At 32.2% G+C, this 17545-nt stretch overlaps 4 protein-coding genes and 2 long non-coding RNA genes across 9 annotated transcripts; 3 read left to right on the top strand and 3 right to left on the bottom strand.

The window, feature by feature from the left end:
- The first annotated feature begins 151 nt into the window (after positions 1–151).
- LOC132914096 (large ribosomal subunit protein mL39) lies at positions 152–1813 on the top strand. The gene is made up of 3 exons (XM_060972922.1): positions 152–283; positions 482–644; positions 767–1813. The coding sequence occupies exons 2-3, from the start codon at positions 634–636 to the stop codon at positions 1728–1730; spliced, it is 975 nt and encodes a 324-aa protein (XP_060828905.1). The 5' UTR covers positions 152–283; positions 482–633; the 3' UTR covers positions 1731–1813.
- A 122-nt stretch (positions 1814–1935) lies between these two features.
- On the bottom strand, positions 1936–5217 carry LOC132914136 (uncharacterized). Its single transcript, XM_060972975.1, has 4 exons — positions 5015–5217; positions 4262–4681; positions 3470–3770; positions 1936–3026 (listed from the first exon to the last, which is right to left on the bottom strand). Exons 1-4 carry the CDS (start codon positions 5215–5217, stop codon positions 2604–2606), a joined length of 1347 nt encoding a protein of 448 aa, XP_060828958.1. The 3' UTR covers positions 1936–2603.
- A 393-nt stretch (positions 5218–5610) lies between these two features.
- Positions 5611–9979, bottom strand: LOC132914095 (zinc finger protein 431-like). Of its 4 annotated transcripts, none has more exons than XM_060972917.1 (4): positions 9825–9979; positions 9037–9222; positions 7472–8040; positions 5611–6952 (listed from the first exon to the last, which is right to left on the bottom strand). In XM_060972917.1, exons 3-4 carry the CDS (start codon positions 8003–8005, stop codon positions 6353–6355), a joined length of 1134 nt encoding a protein of 377 aa, XP_060828900.1. In that variant the 5' UTR covers positions 8006–8040; positions 9037–9222; positions 9825–9979; the 3' UTR covers positions 5611–6352. The 4 variants fall into 4 exon arrangements, with proteins under 4 accessions (XP_060828900.1, XP_060828901.1, XP_060828904.1 ...); XM_060972918.1 differs by having other exon boundaries at positions 9049–9222; XM_060972921.1 differs by lacking the exon at positions 9037–9222.
- LOC132914099 (uncharacterized) lies at positions 8599–9351 on the top strand. Its single transcript, XR_009659515.1, has 2 exons — positions 8599–8892; positions 9002–9351. It is a non-coding gene; the product is annotated as an uncharacterized LOC132914099 (long non-coding RNA).
- A 3601-nt stretch (positions 9980–13580) lies between the features above and the next one.
- On the bottom strand, positions 13581–17030 carry LOC132914282 (chymotrypsin-like elastase family member 2A). Its single transcript, XM_060973275.1, has 5 exons — positions 16940–17030; positions 16137–16401; positions 15774–15919; positions 15401–15672; positions 13581–14674 (listed from the first exon to the last, which is right to left on the bottom strand). Exons 1-5 carry the CDS (start codon positions 17028–17030, stop codon positions 14492–14494), a joined length of 957 nt encoding a protein of 318 aa, XP_060829258.1. The 3' UTR covers positions 13581–14491.
- Positions 16321–17330, top strand: LOC132914291 (uncharacterized). Its single transcript, XR_009659556.1, has 3 exons — positions 16321–16734; positions 16942–17035; positions 17252–17330. It is a non-coding gene; the product is annotated as an uncharacterized LOC132914291 (long non-coding RNA).
- Positions 17331–17545: the final 215 nt, after the last annotated feature.

Genomic DNA, 17545 nt, shown 5'->3' with positions numbered 1-17545 from the left:
ATTTATAATTTAAAAATATATTTTACATACATACAGATTGTACTATATGCTAGTGTTGGAATTCACATGAAATCACATGTGTATATGCCTTTTGCCTCGCACGATGAAGTATAAATCGTCTTTGGAAATATTTTGTTAAAGTAGTTGATTGTTAATAAATTATACAGAAATTGTTACAGATTTTAAGTAACTCTTATACATGTTTATGAGAGTGATGATATTAATATATGTTAAATATTATTAACAAAATATTTAATAACATACATAAATAACTTGTGAGAAGGTAACAGAACAAAAAGAAGTGTTTTATTTACAGCTACATTCTATAAACGTTAATTTACACAAAAGGGCATGAAATTATTCTCTGCTCTATTGTTTTTTGCGTATACTAATAAATCTCAAAATTGTTTTGGTAAACAAATATATAAGATATTTAGGTTACGAAATATATAATTCGTTTTTACTACTTCTGTATTTTCAGTCATGAATGATTGGTTCATTGTTTAAATGACGTTTTAATTAATTAACTATTAAAACGAATAAAATAAAGTCACAACTTTGATAATATATGTGACGCCGTCTTGAGAAGAATAAACTAGTTGTGTCAAATTTTTGTCACATATATATTTCAGCATGTTTCAACGGTATGTACGTAACCTATTTTAACCGGTATTATTAAAAAATGTCGGTTTTCATGGATTAATGTAATAACAATTTTTTTTTGTCATTTTAATTTTTAATATAATTTCTTTTATGTATATTTCAGTTGTAAAAATCTATGCTTAACATCAAACATACAATCAAGATATAACAGTATATTATCAAAAGTTGAAGCAAAACAGAGAAGAAATTTGTTATTTGAAGAGGAGAAGAAAAGACAAAGAAGCACTGTGGGACGAATTGAAAAGATAGAAGTTAAATATCAATCCCCAGTAGAAGATATAACACTTATAATGAACAAAAATATATCAACCCCCACAGATTGTGCAAAACATATCTCTGAAGGTGTATCTAAAGTGTCAGCTCTCGCTATGGTCGATGGATTACCATGGGATATGAACAGACCTTTATTAGAAAATTGTGAATTAAAATTTTTAAATTTACTTAGCCCAGAAAACAAAATAGTAAATTCAGCCTTTTGGCGAACTTGTTCTTTTATTTTGGGTGCTGTTGTAGATATGGCCTTTAAACCAGAGATAACAGCTCACTTACACAGCTTTCCAATACCAGTCATAAAATCAGGTAGTTTTATATATGATGTGTATGTTGATTTGGTTGATTGGAAGCCTACAGGTCAAGAAATGTGTGCATTATCTGCTCAATATGTAAAGCTGATAAACAAAGAATTGCCTATAGATAGGATAGAGATTACAGAAAGTTTAGCACTTGATATGTTCAAGGATAACCCTATTAAAATATCACAAATACCAGAAATTGCAAGCAGTAACAACAATAAAATTACTTTGTATAGAATCGGTGATCATATAGATATTAGTAAAGGTCCTATGATAGGAAACAGTTCGTTAATAGGACGTTGTACAATTGCTGCTGTCCACAAAGTTTCAGAGATGGAAAATCTGTATAGATTTCAAGGTGTAGCACTTCCTAAAGGAGTTCTTTTAAACCAATATGCATATGGCATATTGGAGAATCGTGCTAGAAAACTGAACACTGCAACATGGTCGTTCTTATCGGAGGAAAATAACGAGAAGGAGAGTGCTGAAATGTAGTGCGCCGAACATATAGTGTAAATAGAAATGCATACTTTCGGTACGAATCTTCGTAATTACAATAAACCACATTTATATAATTAATCATTTACATATATGTAAAGTACTTTATTATACCTCTTATCAATATCTACTATTAAATGTTGTACTTGTATATATATACGAGTATATAGCTAATGCCTTAAAAATTAGTATAAGACGTATAATTGTATAATATCAATGTATATATAAGTATGTATATACACGTTTGTGTACGTGTATACATTTGTATGTGTATATGCACATGTATGTTTACAGTACTTCATAGTACCTAATAATACTTTAATGTACAAATTGTAATAATTCACCAATTTTAACATACTCTTGGTAGAAGAGATGTACATACATAAGTAGTGAGGTCATAAAAATAATCAAGCTTAAACATACATTAGTTTTGAATATCGAAATAAAAATTTCTAAGGAATAAAAATTCTAAGGGAATTAATAGAATAATAAAAAATCTAAGGGGAGATATGAAACTTAAATTAGCAACATAGGCTTATTAGGAATATAAAATATCAAATTAGACATGTAGTTTTTTCTTTGCAGCTATAGGTTAATGTTCACTAATATAATTATTACTATAAAGTAGAAATAATTATGGACCATTAATACAATGTAATTTTAATGCAAGGTTATAGACAAAAATTTTAAATCAATTTATAAGTAATGTTTGTAATCTGAAATTTGGGAATTTCTATTTTAAGACTTTCTCAGACTAATTATGTATTTACATTCAGTCTAAACGTATACAGTCCTATATATCTTCTACTAGATCAATCGATATGCTTATTTAATTAGTGACCTCAACTTATGTTTTAATTTATGATTTCACTATACATCTTCCACCATAAGTACACGTCGTGGACTATGCAATTCCCACACAAAATTACCAGGTAATCTATTAGCTATCGATGCTGGACACGTAACGTTCATTTGCAAGTAAAGTTGCTGATTCCTGCATGCTTTCATCTCATAAGTTTCGAACTCGTCCGATCTTAATATCGATCTAACAGCAAATGGAGCCAAGTCTGGCGTGCATTTCAGTTCGACTTCGATTATTAAATCGAAAGACGGTGGCCTCTGGACTTGTTGTTCCGTTTCAACTGTCAAATTCGTCGTGCTTACTGTCTGCATAAATTTGCTTTCATAAGCGTATTTGTTCATATTTCCATAGTAAAAGAAACGTCCACCATATTCTCCGTATCCTGAGTAAGTGGAAGCTGGCGGAGGTCTCAATGAGAGTGTCAAAGGAATCTATAAAGAAAGAAACATCGTTAGAGTTATTTATTGATAGTTACAGTGTGAATAGTATAATCAATAACGAATATTAGTAATCTATATGTTACTACTCGATATTTAGAAAAATTTGGTATTGACCGGTAAAAAGAGTGCCATTTTTCAATACGAAAAACAAACCTTATTTTATTGATGAAAAATAGGTAAAAATTATTCAATATTTATCAAGAATTTATCTCATCTTATTTACATTCGAATTTTTGGAAAACATTTTTTCATAATAATAAAGCGAATACTCCAATAATTCGTAAAAACTACTTCAATTTATTGCTAAGAAAGATAATTTTTTAAGAGATTGACCATGAATCTATCAATATAATGTTATAATGTATCAATAATGTTGCTTAAGGAAATTGTTTGTATATATATTGTTTAATTTTTTTTGTATATGTAAATGTCACCTGTAAGAGTAATTCGTGTTCGTAATGTAAGTTCTCGAAGAGGTGTTCGTTCACACTGCCTACTAGACGTCGTAATCGAAGATACATGAAACGTTGTTCGTCTCTCCAAGAATTCTCTTCAGCCTTTTTGGAAACATCTAGACTGGTGAACCAAGCGCGTTTCATTGTGTATTTCAATTTCATGCTGACAATTCTCCCGGTGTCTCGTTTGTTAGTCAATACTTTGAAAAAGAGTACTTGTCGACCTTCTACGAGACAGTCCAGAACGTCTACAATCTTGCATCCGGAAATCAGGGCCGATCTACTAATATTATTTTATCACGTGACATTTTAACACGTAAATATATATTTATTCTAAAAGATAATGTACATTAAAAAAATTGTTATATTTAAAAAAATCTATACGTATATTAAAAGAAATAGAGAGAAGCTTTCACTGAAATTAATAACAAAGATGACAAATTTTTCAAGAAATCACTCTTATAGTTATAGATGATAAAGGTCAAATTTCAGTTAAATTTTTCTTAACTTTCCCTACATATTTTTTCCACAACTTAATATATTATAAATAGACTGCCGGATTTAATGTATTTACGGGGGTATTTAAAGTTGCAAATATATACAGAATGCATGTAATATGCAAAAATATATAAAATGTATAGGGTATAGTACTCTCTATGATATTCAGTATTAATACTAGATTCCATTTTTCTAATTATCTTCATAAAAATATTCCACAAATATCCGCAGTCTAATCATAATTTTTATAATCTCTTTTACGAAGTGATTCACCTGTTCACTCTGCGTTCAGAGACTTTTTCAAAGAAGTTCATGAACCGTTTGCAGATGGCTATAAAAGAGGAGATAGTCGATTCTGCTGTACGAGGACCGATGATGGACGAGTGATACTTTGAAATTTGATTAAGTAGCTCGTTCAAGTTGTCGAGCAGACTACCAGCGTAGAAACAAAGCCTTGGAAATTTTTGTTGCTTCGTTGGAGGATGCGTATACCTCCAAGTGACGGCTCGTAGCATCTTGTACTGTGCTTTAATCAGCTCTAGAGCGTCTAAAGCTTTGCTACAGGCAAATAATTCGGCGTCCGTTTTTGTAGTTTTCATAACGTTCTCGTTGCGCTTTATTATACCATCCACCTTCGCGCAAGCCATCAGAAAGGCGCCATTTAAAACTGCTGCTGCAACCGTTGAGCAGTGTCTAATACAGACAAAAGTGAGTTTGAGTTACTTTTTTTTTAATAAAATAATGGATACAATTATCTTTTTTCTTTTGAGAATTTTAGAAGTTAGATTTTTTATTCTTCACGTTCAGATCTCCTTAGATATCTTCTTTTTTTGGAATATTTTATTCATAAAAAGCGTGGAATATACAAAAGGTGAGAGTCGTAATTATTATTTTTAACACTATATGTTATTAATTTAAAAAAAATGAGATGATATATTTTATACAAATTTCTCTTCTAGATAATGATGCAGATAATAAAAAAATTAAAGCAGACATTGATACAAACAGTGGTATTTAAAAAATTACCTAGAAACTAAACGAACGGAAGTAGCAACATCATGAAGAGGAAGTAACCGAAGAATCATCTCCAAAACTTCCGGCGGAAGCGTGTCCAATGCATAGCCGCGACAACTTTGTTCTGTTAACGGGGATATTTCTGATTCTTTCCGCGATCCCTGATATTGATCGCATCTTATAATTGGTATTTTCGGTCGCTTGTTCACGTTCATTTAAAATTAGAACATTAAAAAAGAATATAGAGTTAAAACAAATTTTCCCTTTGATGTGGATGCTACTTTGCGCTTCTTTGTGTTCCTCTTTTTTTTTCTTTTACGTCGTCAGTGATCTGTTAAACAATTAATTATATATTTTCTCGTTACAACATTACTCTTTTTTGCTAATTAAATGTTGCCTCTGGGTAAAAATTTTATAAAACTAGAAATGTCGGACAAGACGAAACAAAACAAACGATACGTGGCTATCGTTTGTAATCGAGTTCTTCTTTCGATAATTATATTACAATTTTCTACACAGGGTGTTTCAATCTTCGTATCCTCTAACATAGTTTCCGCTTGTACAGTGAAGATGATAGCGGTAGTTGTGGTTATTGAAAACAAGAGATGTTTCTTTAGCGATCAATTTATTAGATTATGTACAAATTGTACGTCATTTTAAAGTCAAGATTGTCTTTGGTTTGTGTGTCGTTCAGATAAATGAAAGTTGAAAATAATATACAGCTCTGTCGATCATTAGACATCGACATATAGGATAGAAACTTAAAATTACTTAAATTATATATGGTCAATTATGTACTTTATAATTAAGCATAGCAATTTTTTGCGAGTATACAATAGTTACAAGTTGTCACATTGACTGTACATCTTTGAATTTTTGTAATTACATTGTGAAACAAAGTGATGAGACTAAATGGAGATTAATAAGGGGTTTTTAATCTAAGGATGCCTTAAAACCTTATCTCACAATGAGCATCACTTTAAAATAATTTAACAATCTCCTTATTATAAACAAACAGTGTCAGTTCTTCATCAGTTTCGCCACTAGAAACTTTCGTAAGACTTAATTTAATTTTTCAAACCCTGTTTTCATTATTAATCCTCCAATTCATTCCATTCCATCCCATTAATAAAATCTAGAATCTTTTAATTTGTCTTAAAGGCAAACCTCATATCAGCAAGATTTTCAAACCAAATTAAACAAAATTTTATAAGATCCTCTATTTAAGATTTAAAATTAAAAAAATTGAAAAGTCGACTTAAAAATTATAAAATTCCAAAACTAAAAATTATATATTTATTTATAACCATCTTCCATTATTCATTTCAGGGCAAAACTACATTGGGGACCTTAGACAGAGAAATTAACAGGCATTAGGAGTGTGAACTTGGCCTGATCCACCGGTAATTCATCGGATGCACACGGACTGATGCTATCCAAAAGCGTTTGAATCGCGTTCTGGTTAGTAGGATGCTTCCTCTTAGTGTGTTCCCTCCTGTGTTTCAATTCTTTAAACGTTTTCCCGCATTGTTCGCAGACATAAGGTCGTGCTGCTTCGTGAGATCTCATGTGACCTTCGTAGTGACTCTTTCTGACAAATTTCTTGCCACACTGACCGCAGTCGAATTGAAAACGGCCTTCGTGAGCGGCCACGTGGGAGCTCAATGTCCATTTGGTCTTGAAAGTCTTGGAACAGTAGTCACATCTTATCTTGGATGCTGTATTCGAATTATTTTTCACTGGTTGCGCAATTCTTCGAGGATTCTTATTCAGAAGCAACATCTCTTCAAGCAAGAAGTCGTCTTCTTTTTCTGGTTGTTCCCTTTCACTCTTTTCTAACACTGTTTGAGCTTCCAACATGTTTGCTGTGTGTTGCTTCATATGCTCTTGTAATTCCTCCTCATTCCGGGAACATGTTCCACACAGAGCACACACATTCTTACCTGGAACCTGTTAGATATTGATGATATAAATGTCAAAGATGGATCTGGTGTAATATACATACGTATAAGTAAAAGGTAAGGTTGTCTAGGTAATGAGCTAATTGATCTATTAGTTGATAAAGTTAGATGGATAGACAGTATTAGGAAAGCAGACGAATATAAACTAGACTTGTTCTGAGATCTGGAAGCTATTTGGTTCTGTTAGAATATTGCTACTTGTATTATGTAAGAGAATCTAAGTGATTACTAAAAACTGTTGTATTTATTATTTTATTGAAAATATTTCTAAATGAGAATTCTTCTATAAACTTGTATGTTGGCATCTACCTTGTCAGAATAGCAAATGATGTTATCCAAAGGGAGAGTCTGATTAATTTGTAGAAATTGTCATTTATTATTATTTCATTATTATTAGGAATATTCATAATTACAAAGTTAGGAATAAACCTGTATGCTGGAATATATTTCGTTGGAGTAACAAATTTAAGAAGAGAATCTAATTAATTATTAGAAATTATTAACATACCTTCTCATGGGAGCTCATGTGAGCTCTAAGCTTAGTCTCACTGGTGTACTTCTTCTTACAATGCAAACAAGAATAAGATTTACTCTCGCGTGATTCATCATTCCAAACCATATGTTGTCTATCAATTATTCCATTTGCTATATTCTCGTTACTTTCCTTCCTATTTTGTTTGCCTACCATAGTGTAATTTTCATAATTGTGCAGCTTTTCTTTTCTCATTTCGTGACGAGCAATGTGTCGTTTCAGGTCGTGTGCCCTCGAGAAGGCTCTCCCATACCTGGTGCAGCCAGGATAAGGACATCCTTTGGTTTTATCATTTCTTAGCCGAGATTGAACATTATTGGACGACTGTTTGCCATCCTTGGTGTAATCTTTGCAAGATTTTTCAATTTTCTGACTGGTAACTGTAGCCAACTGAGCTGATAATGGAATTACAATAGAGATGGTTTCATTGGTTCCTGGATTCACTATGGGACCAACATGGATGGCTGGAGGCGTCGCCAGGGATATACCATTTTCATTATTTTTACTCATCACGATCCTCGGTAAAATCTCCCAGTTCTTGAATACTAAAAAAGACAAAAGAAAAAGAGGAAACATTAATAGCTTGTTTTGTGTCATAGGAATTCCAATTGTAGGTCATTGGAGAAAACATAACATGGGAGATTAATCGATAACTTAATAAATTTGGAAGTACTTGCTTATAAAAAAATAGGAGATGTGATATATTATGTTCTTCTCTTGTAATCTTTGATTATTACGAGAATCGTTTTTTGATAGAGAAATGAAATGGAGCGAATGAAGAATTTAATCCTATGTTCATATTCAATATTCAACGAATCGATATCGTAAAAACCTAGTCCTATGGGAACTCGAGAAAGCGTGAAACCGATAGTAAAAGACATGTACTTGTGTTCTTCTGTTTTTAATTTGTGTATGCAACTCGATATAATTTAGATGTAGTATTTATATTATCGAATCATGTATGTACAGGGAGTTCCAATAATGATCACATTTTAACATCTTCGCTATAAAATAAGGAATAAAAAGAAGAAAAATATTCTGATATTTTACAATGCAAATGACTTTTTGAACGACTTTAGGAAATTTTAGTCTATGGAGATCGTTTATAGCTTCCATAAACAGGTAAATGAAGTCTTGTGAAAAAGCATTCTAACATATCACAAAATTCCCAGTAAATAATTTTGTTTTAGAATTTTCAGTTTATCAAGAAATTTTGACGAGTGGCCATAAAGTAATTTTATTAAATAATTCGATAATTTTGCTTGAATCTTTCCAGTTTGCCAAGAAATTTTGATGAATAGCCAGAATTATTGAACCACCCTGTAGATGCATTATTCGCCATGGAAAGGTCTACGTCTCCAAATGAACTTCCCCTCGAACAATAGTATCGGACAAAGGTAGCATAACAAAATCAGTAGCCATCTTGAATCGAGCAAATTCACCCTCTGTATTCCGAATAAAAGAAATTTGCAGTTGCAAGTGACATTACATTCATTTACATTTCAGGGGAATACGAAACAATTCTGGAAACGGGTTCTTACTTGGTTTGCAACCTTGCTCCGCTTTGATTCTTCGATCGCCTCCCTCTTTTATTCGACACGTCAGAGGCTGCCTCAATGATTCATCCACCTCACGCCCCTTCTACCCTCCCCTTGGAAAGGGCGAGTCGACACGCGACATCACGTATCATTTCTTTATCCACAAGTATTCAACGATAATTTCATTCACTGTTAAATAATTTTTATTATCTATACATGTAGCTATATGTAGAAGTACATATACAGTGGCTGTAAGAAGTATTTATACGTCATTAATATATATTATACTATATAATAAATAAATACTATTATACTATATATTATAGTATTTATTATAATATTAAATATTTAGTATTTATCGTAGCATTCACATGCTAATTAATTAGGTCCAAGTACGTTAAATCTCGTACTATTCAGTATTATTTTCACATGACTATAAAAATTTGATACTATGAAACCTAAGCGCATAGAATCTGGTAAAAAGACGCTTCATTGGAAAATAAGGGTATGTTCAAATAATTTCTGCAGCCACTATATATATTCATGTATATATCTATTTCACATTATCACATATTTTTGTGTATGACGAATAAGCCGCGCAATTAATGATTCTTTCCTTTCGAGACTTTCTCGAGCAATTTGTTTTCTTAACAAGCACCCCACCCGGGTTTGCACCGGGTAAAAACGGACGACAATTTTTCGCGGATCGAAAGGAATTCTGACGAGAGACGAGGTTTCTCCCTTTCTCTCCTTATCCACCTCTCTTCACTACCACGAGAGCCTCTCTATACCTTGTGTATAACACACACGATCTTTGTGAACACGCGCGCGGTCGTGTGTTGCCGTGCGTTACAACGTGGATGACTCCTCCACAGCGTGGATGAAACGACTCACTCGACTTGCTCACTTTCCTCGCCGCGATGAAAGTGTGCTACTACTGATCAGGAACGCGCACTCTCCCTGTTCGTTTCACGGACGCGGTACCTCGCGCATGTCAACGTCTGTCTTGCTGATATATTATAGCTCGATGAGAGTATTGTCGTGATGTTATGCTGTTCTGTAGATTTTCTTCCTTTTTTCTTTTTCCTTCTGTTTTATTGGTGATTTCTTGTTGATATTTATTTTAGGGAAAAGGAGTGAATGATTAGAGAGGAAGAGGGTTTGAGTTTGATTAGATTTAAATTAAGTTAAATGTAAATTAGCTTTAATTTAGATTGGAATTGTATTGTAAGTAGATAGAGGACGTCCGTATATTTATGGGAAATTTGTAGATGCTGGAATATACAGAATGTACATAGCATACAAAAATCCACATGTTGGACGAAAGTATTGTTATAACGTTACGCTGCAAGTTCTATAGATCTTTTTCCTTTTTTAGTTGTTTCGTTGTTGGCGATTTGTCGTTAACTTTTGTTTTAGGAAGGAATGGCGTCCGGATTATATTTTAATTAAATTAAGTTAGGTATAAATTTGGTTTAATTTAGATTTCAGTTGAATTATAACTAGGTTGAGGATACCTTGGTATTTATGGAAAATTTGAGAATGTTAGAAGATACGGAATATATTGATACATACATAACAGGCAAAAATGTTTTGAAGAGGGTGGCTGAATGACTAAAAGGGAAGCTAATTTTTTAAAAGGATGCATTAGTCTTTATTCCGAATTCTATGATTTTTATTGATTCTTTATATTTTATCTTTTTATGTTGTTATAATTACAAATTTCGTACTAATATAAATTCATTTTTAATTATGAATTTATAGAGATAAATTTTACATCTATGAATACAACTTCTAGAAGAACTCTTAGATTTGCAAAATCCACCGAGTCATATAATACAATGGTAACGTTACTAAACAGCTTGATATCAAATGACACACCTTCTCAACTTCCCCTGAGATCACATATACCGAGCTTAATCAGCTAATGGCGCGGTTGAAAATAATTACTGTCGAATGGGTAATTTGGATTAAAAAATGATATTACATTACATATGTAAAACGACTCATCATCTTTAAACATTTTTAAAAGCCAAAAATATTATAAAGGGGAAAAATCAGCTTTATTATGTTTGTAATAATAACGTGTGCAAATGATATACCTACATTAACGAGAAAATTTCATGAAATGAAATGTACGATTTAATTAAACGCCTGTTAAACACGGACACGTGCACTGACAACAACATCTGTGCTATCATATTATATTAGGCATCTAATGTAATTATGTAGTAGCTACTAATCAACGCAAGTGTGACGGACACGAAAGGTCTAATCTATTAGGTAAACTGAATTTCATCTACGCTTAGTGATCATTGCATTCCTCTTACTTTTTTAACATATTTTATCATAACTTTATTTTAAAGATTTGGTGTTCTAATCACTAAATATTAATACAGAGTGATCCAGAGTTTAATAGCCGAATTTTACATAGGTCGTTTAAAGCTCCATTGAAATGTTATAATAAAAGTACGAAATACAAAGAGAAAGCGATTTTTGCCAGCAATTTTACGTCACAAATACTGGAATATACTGCATATTTTCGTGTATTTTATGCGTTATATGCATTTTTAAATAAATGCATTTCCCATTAATGCGTGAAGATTTGCAGTCTAATAATTTTATTTTGTAATAAGTTAGAAGGTAGCACATGCATAGAATAATAGTGTTTACAGAACTTGTTCTAAATTATTTATTGTTGCTGATGGAGAAGTTTGTTTCTTGTAGTTTCCTTCAATCTGGAGTATGGTGAGGCTTTTATACTTGATGCTAAATGCTCGTATATATCTAAGTAGATTCATTGAATATGGAAATTTTTATATTGACAAGATTTCCTTTTCAACCTGTTAAGCATATCCCTTATATAGAAACTTTCATAATCGCCGAATTAGAAATAAAAAGTAAATAAATTTCTATCGAGTCGGTTTCAGTTCTTGCAAATGTAAATATAATATGAGTCAGTTTTAAATAATCTGATTGACGTACTAACTCATGTTCCTTGGTTGATAACTCGTGATTTTATAGAGGATATTTTGTAGCATATTTGTTCGGTTCTACCTTCCTAAAAATCGTCTGATTCACCATAGATCTACTGTAATAAAAATTATTATTCTTGCGCATAAAATATTTTGAATTATATTTAGTAACAAATTTTGATAAACCTGATAGGGTGAAATAGTATAAAATATAGGTACATATAGGATAATATATGTATACATATATACATAAAATACATACAGTGTGGGGTGGTTATAACGTGTAGGTTTATTTAATAAAATAACGAGTGGATGAATTTGTAATGGTCAGATGTATTAAAATAAGTACAACTACTAGTACAGAGATAGCGTATGGTTGTAATCGTTTCTCGCTCAGCGCTGCTATACCAATCCAAGAAATGATAATAATACTATTGTCATAGGTACCATGATGTTACCACAAAAGGTTAAGTTAAGTTAAAAAGTTAAGTTGTAACCTAAAACAACGTTAATATTCAAAGGTACAATAATATGGGTCTCTCCCAGATTTCCATTTCAATTTGAAACCTTTTTTACGGCCATGTGCCGCTACAAGTATAATATAGATAATATAGATAATACAATATCAGAGATACAATATGTATAGATAGCATGCATGCAGAATATTATAGACAACATACAAAACATAGAATATTATAAATAATATAGATAGTGGAGCATAGCATAAATAGAACAAACGTAGAAACGCTGACTATAAAATTGTTAAATCCTCAATGTTTGAGGGTTTAACATTTTAACATTTTAACATTGATAGATTTAACATTGAGAAATATCGTGTCGTTGATTTGTCATTACAATCCATTTACTTGTAAAACGTTACATAGGGTTGTACATTTATTGTCAAGGAATTGTTATTTTTTATTTAAATAATATTCTTGAAAAACCAAAAAATTATAATATGCAAGACATACATATGGCTTCAAATAAATCGATAAACACTCGACACTAAAACACACAGTACATGATAACGACAGAAACACAGTGGATAGACGGTGTAAACGAAACTTGATCAGAGCATGCTTTGGTATGCTAAGTGGTACGTATTAAGCTAATTAATGGATGCATCTCGGCATAATTTGTGTGTTCAGAGTCTCTTAGTTACCACGGTGTACGCGGTTCCTGTGACAGATCGATACTTCTAATTTCATCGGTTGAAGAGGGGCAGAGAGGAAATGGGTGGAAAGGGAGAGGAGAGACTAGGAGGTGGAGATGCAATCGCTTTGGTTGTCATACGCACAATCACGAGGTTGCGTAACGTTGAATCTACGATGTTCGAAAAGAGTGAAGCAACTTCGGATTTTCTTCCCTTATGAGAGTCATATAAATGCAGATATGGTCGTATTTCCGGTATAGAAACATCGGTATCATTTCGAAGTATACATACAGCAGCTCACAAAAGTATCTGAACACTTGCAGAAACCTTTTAGCAAAATATAGAGGGTGTCCCAGTAATAATGGTACAATTGACAAGGAACTGACCCTCAATTTGTTTTTAAATTAATAACAATCGACTGCTTTATTAAAAATTCTATTTCGTCCCATAAAATATTCAACACTAACATGTTGCATATATACGATCTAACATACAGGATACAGGGTATATACGTGTAAAATGTATCCGTAAAAATATAAATTACAGATTATTTATGTTTTCTGTCATATATGAAATTATTATGCGAAGTGAAAATGATCGTTGCATGAGAATCAGATAATCGATCGTTGTATATAGATATTTATTGTAATGCAAGGTATATTACAAGTATTTGGTAATAAGAAAATTTTATTCTATATTTTTTGTTCATTCTTCCACATGGGATTTATTCCTTGCCGATTGTACCACAACTACTGGGCTCATTGTATTGCTAAGGAGATTTCAAAGAGTTTCATACAATACACGTTATATTTATATTTATATATAATATATTATAAAATAATAAAAAAATAGATAATACGTTATAATATACTTGTAAAAGTTTTCTACAAATGCTAAAATACTTTCATGAGCCACTGTATATTATAATGTACGTTGGCGGGCATAGGAAGATACCTTAGCCCCTGGCGAATGGCTTTTCTTTGGAACTTACCAGCGCAGTGGATGCGCTTTCATTTCCATAACACGTGAATGTATATGTATATGCTTGGTCTTATTTCCTATTGAAATCGAGATTTTATGGTTTTCAGATGCAGCGTGTTCTATTCGTACATAGATTTTGCAATTGTTTCCAAATTATGATAAATTTGCGTGGATAAGATACATATAATAAATAGAAGAATACATTGTACTTTTTTTTTATTAAAAATTATTTGTATTAAAACTTACAGAGGAGAGCGTATATGCATATGTACAATGGTCTACTCGAATAATATTTACATAAATATTATCTACATTTCAAGGTACACGTGAATTAATATACTGATTAAAATTATAAGAATTGCGTATCATCGTCATTGTTCATAGTATTTCTTATCCATTTTACGTAATACTGTATCCTAGTATACACATCAGGATATCCTGGTCGAGCACATCCTGATCCAAAAGAAGTGACGCCTGCCAATTGCCATACTCCGTCTGCGCGACGACATTGTAATGGTCCTCCAGAATCACCCTAAGAGATGTTTCTATTTTATCATTTAAAACATTACTTACAAATGTATATATGTATATTTATATTGCTAAAAACATTTACGACACTAATTACTGAAAATATTGTTAAAATATTTGAATGAAATTTTACTAATCTCGAAACGAGAAAATGTGTACTACAATACTTTTATCTTATAACTTAAAATAACTTAAAAATTTTTAAAAATATTTATAACTAATTGTTGAAAATATTTTGTAGGTATGCGAATGTAATACTGAATATCCTTAAAAGCAAGAAATATTTACTATAATGCATAGTAAATGCTTCAGAAAGCGTATTAAAACCGAAGTATGACGAGTATGGAGAGATCTCAATGTTAATTTCACATTGGTACAAATAGCAATTTTATAAGTAAAGGAGTTGACGAGATTCATCTGGATAGAGCCTTGTCATTGAAAGCCAGATTGCATTATCCAGAAAATGCAAGGATTCCAATCTGCTTAAGTGCATTTTGATGATCGGTGGTAGATATCTTATGTAACGACGAAGGTATTAACTCTAAATTTCATGAAATCAAATGATGAAAATTTTTTAGAATTTGGATAAAAAACATTGCTTTAGAAATAATAAGATTAGAACAATGTTACTCGTATGCAGCATAATATGATATAATAACATTAAGCATTTCAGCGTAGATTTTTACTCGGCAGAAATTTAGTTAATATAATATAGAAATTGATTATTTACCACGCAACTTCCGGTCGAGCCATCAGTGTGACCAGCACAGAGATGACCGCTTCGAAGCGATACCGATTTCCCATAAGCTTTCATGCATTTTTCAAGATCTAGCAATGGCACTGAGGCTTCTAATAGTGCAGTGGAAAGTGACTGAGAAGGTCCGTATCGACCCCAGCCAGAAGCGACGCATTGTCTATTCGCAAGCTCCTCTTCTGGCTCTGGTAAACATATCGTTCGTACTACTTTGGACAAAGGAGCTGGTCTAGCTAACTTCATCAGCGCTAAGAGAAAATTGAATATCCTAAATTTTAGTAATTTTAACACAAACTAAGGTTCTTATCAAGCCAACGATACCATTTTAGGCTTAAAATTGTTTATTTACCAATATCGTGTAAGTAATTGTTGAATCTCTCATGGAGGATCACTCGTTCAACAGGTAGTCTTGCCGAGCCTCGTCCACCGGAGTCTAATTCCCATTCCCCAACCACCGCCGTCCACAGTGCACCGATCGGTAAATTGAAAAGCTCGCTGTAAGTAAATATCGAGTCAGTTTATAAATCGATGGTGAACAAAATATATATATTTATATTTAATTAATCTTTACTTATACGGATAAATTTCATTGGCTAACTACATTGTATATTTATCTAATAATTTAATAAATCTTTTTTTAGACACCCTATATAGTGATAATCTGGAAGTTCGTCGCTAAGTTCGTATAGATCCAATGAAAAGTGAAACCCACTTATGAATGCAATGAGCAGCTGTGACGACCCAAGTGGGTTCAATGAGAACGCCGCCGCACCAGTGACCGATAAATCCTAACTTTGGGTGGAGAAGTTGTAGAGACACCTGCCAGGGCCAAGAGCCTCGTTTACTCGGTTTCCCGTTGAATATTCGACCCGTTGTACTCCCGACGTTCTTTTGCTCGTCCACAGTAGAAGAAGTGACGTTTTTCACCGACAGAATCGCACGTGGCTGCCTATGCGATGCTGAAGGACATCCGCAAGCTGTTATTCAAAAACTCAAGTTTCCCACCTCGTTGACTTTCACTGATAGTCAACTAATATCAATCAAATACGTAATATATTTAATGGTTCGACGAAATGGTTATTTGTAAATTGCAAATTTTTATGAATTGAGGCGAAATTTAAAGATTTAAAAGTATACAAAATGCATATAATAGTTCCTCTATAAATTCTGTTTCTAATTCTAATTCAGTTTAGTTATAGAAATAAAATCTAAATGGAGATCTGTGTCACCCACTAGATACTATTAATGCTTTTATTTTAGCATATTAAATGCATCCTGCAGACTTTTCCACTTTTTCATTTCTCATAAAGGTACAAACAATCTATTTATTACATGGATAGACATTGCATTGAAATGTTTAATGACTATCAAACTTGAAAAATAAAAATGATCTTTCTTAAAAAGTTAAAAGACATACAATATTTTAAAAATATTTAAAAATATATTATAAACAATATTCAAAAAATACACGATGAGTGTTATAGAAACGGTAGCTTAACATTATGTTATACTTACAGAAATGATCTTCCTGAACGATCCTCAGGATCGTGCAGTCGATCTCCGCAAGAATGAAAAGAAGTATCGCCAGCCCACCGCGAAGATTCATTTCCAGTAAGGGAAGCACACCATGTATACAACTATCTTCTTCAACCCCGTACACTTTATTGTCTCATACTCTTCATATTGAATTATAACGATATACACTTTGAACTTTACTATTTTATTGACAATGAATTTTCTTAATATACCTTTGAATGTTTTAATGTCTCACAATGTACACAAATCAATCTTTTTACTATCAATTAATTAATTTCTATAATCTTTCAGACAACATCACAATGATATTAAAAAGACACGCATAATCGAAGAAAATAAAATAGACGAATAAAAGGTACTTTAACAAAGATATCTACGAAAGTTTACAACCTTTAACAAAGATGATAGAGGCAAGTGACAAGAGTACGACTAGGTAATCCTTGTTGCGGATCGTTCACTAGAACGAGTAAATCCTTCGAAGGAACTTACTTAGAAGAAAGTGATCGTTGACGATTCCCATCGAAGAAGGGGAATATGCATACTTGCGATCACGACGAACCAGTGGAAACTGGCAGCTCTTAAACA

The sequence above is a fragment of the Bombus pascuorum genome, chromosome 14, assembly GCF_905332965.1.
Source record: "Bombus pascuorum chromosome 14, iyBomPasc1.1, whole genome shotgun sequence".
In the NCBI taxonomy this organism is placed as follows: Eukaryota; Metazoa; Arthropoda; class Insecta; order Hymenoptera; family Apidae; genus Bombus; species Bombus pascuorum.
The sequence above is the reverse complement of the archived record's forward strand: the minus strand, read 5'-3'. Positions and strand labels throughout refer to the sequence as shown.

What these genes read in the sequence shown, in the direction of transcription:
- LOC132914095 (XM_060972917.1), bottom strand. Translation starts at nt 8,005, where the DNA reads ATGAGTAAAAATAATGAAAATGGTATATCCCTGGCGACGCCTCCAGCC. An exon ending in ACATGAGCTCCCATGAGAAG is followed by an intron (nt 6,953 to 7,471) that starts GTATGTTAATAA and finishes AATATCTAACAG; the next exon opens with GTTCCAGGTAAGAATGTGTG.
- LOC132914282 (XM_060973275.1), bottom strand. Translation starts at nt 17,030, where the DNA reads ATGAATCTTCGCGGTGGGCTGGCGATACTTCTTTTCATTCTTGCGGAG. An exon ending in CGTTCAGGAAGATCATTTCT is followed by an intron (nt 16,402 to 16,939) that starts GTAAGTATAACA and finishes TTTGAATAACAG; the next exon opens with CTTGCGGATGTCCTTCAGCA. An exon ending in GCTCGACCGGAAGTTGCGTG is followed by an intron (nt 14,675 to 15,400) that starts GTAAATAATCAA and finishes AACATCTCTTAG; the next exon opens with GGTGATTCTGGAGGACCATT.
- LOC132914136 (XM_060972975.1), bottom strand. Translation starts at nt 5,217, where the DNA reads ATGAACGTGAACAAGCGACCGAAAATACCAATTATAAGATGCGATCAA. An exon ending in TCCGTTCGTTTAGTTTCTAG is followed by an intron (nt 4,682 to 5,014) that starts GTAATTTTTTAA and finishes TGTCTGTATTAG; the next exon opens with ACACTGCTCAACGGTTGCAG. An exon ending in AACACGAATTACTCTTACAG is followed by an intron (nt 3,027 to 3,469) that starts GTGACATTTACA and finishes CTTTCTTTATAG; the next exon opens with ATTCCTTTGACACTCTCATT.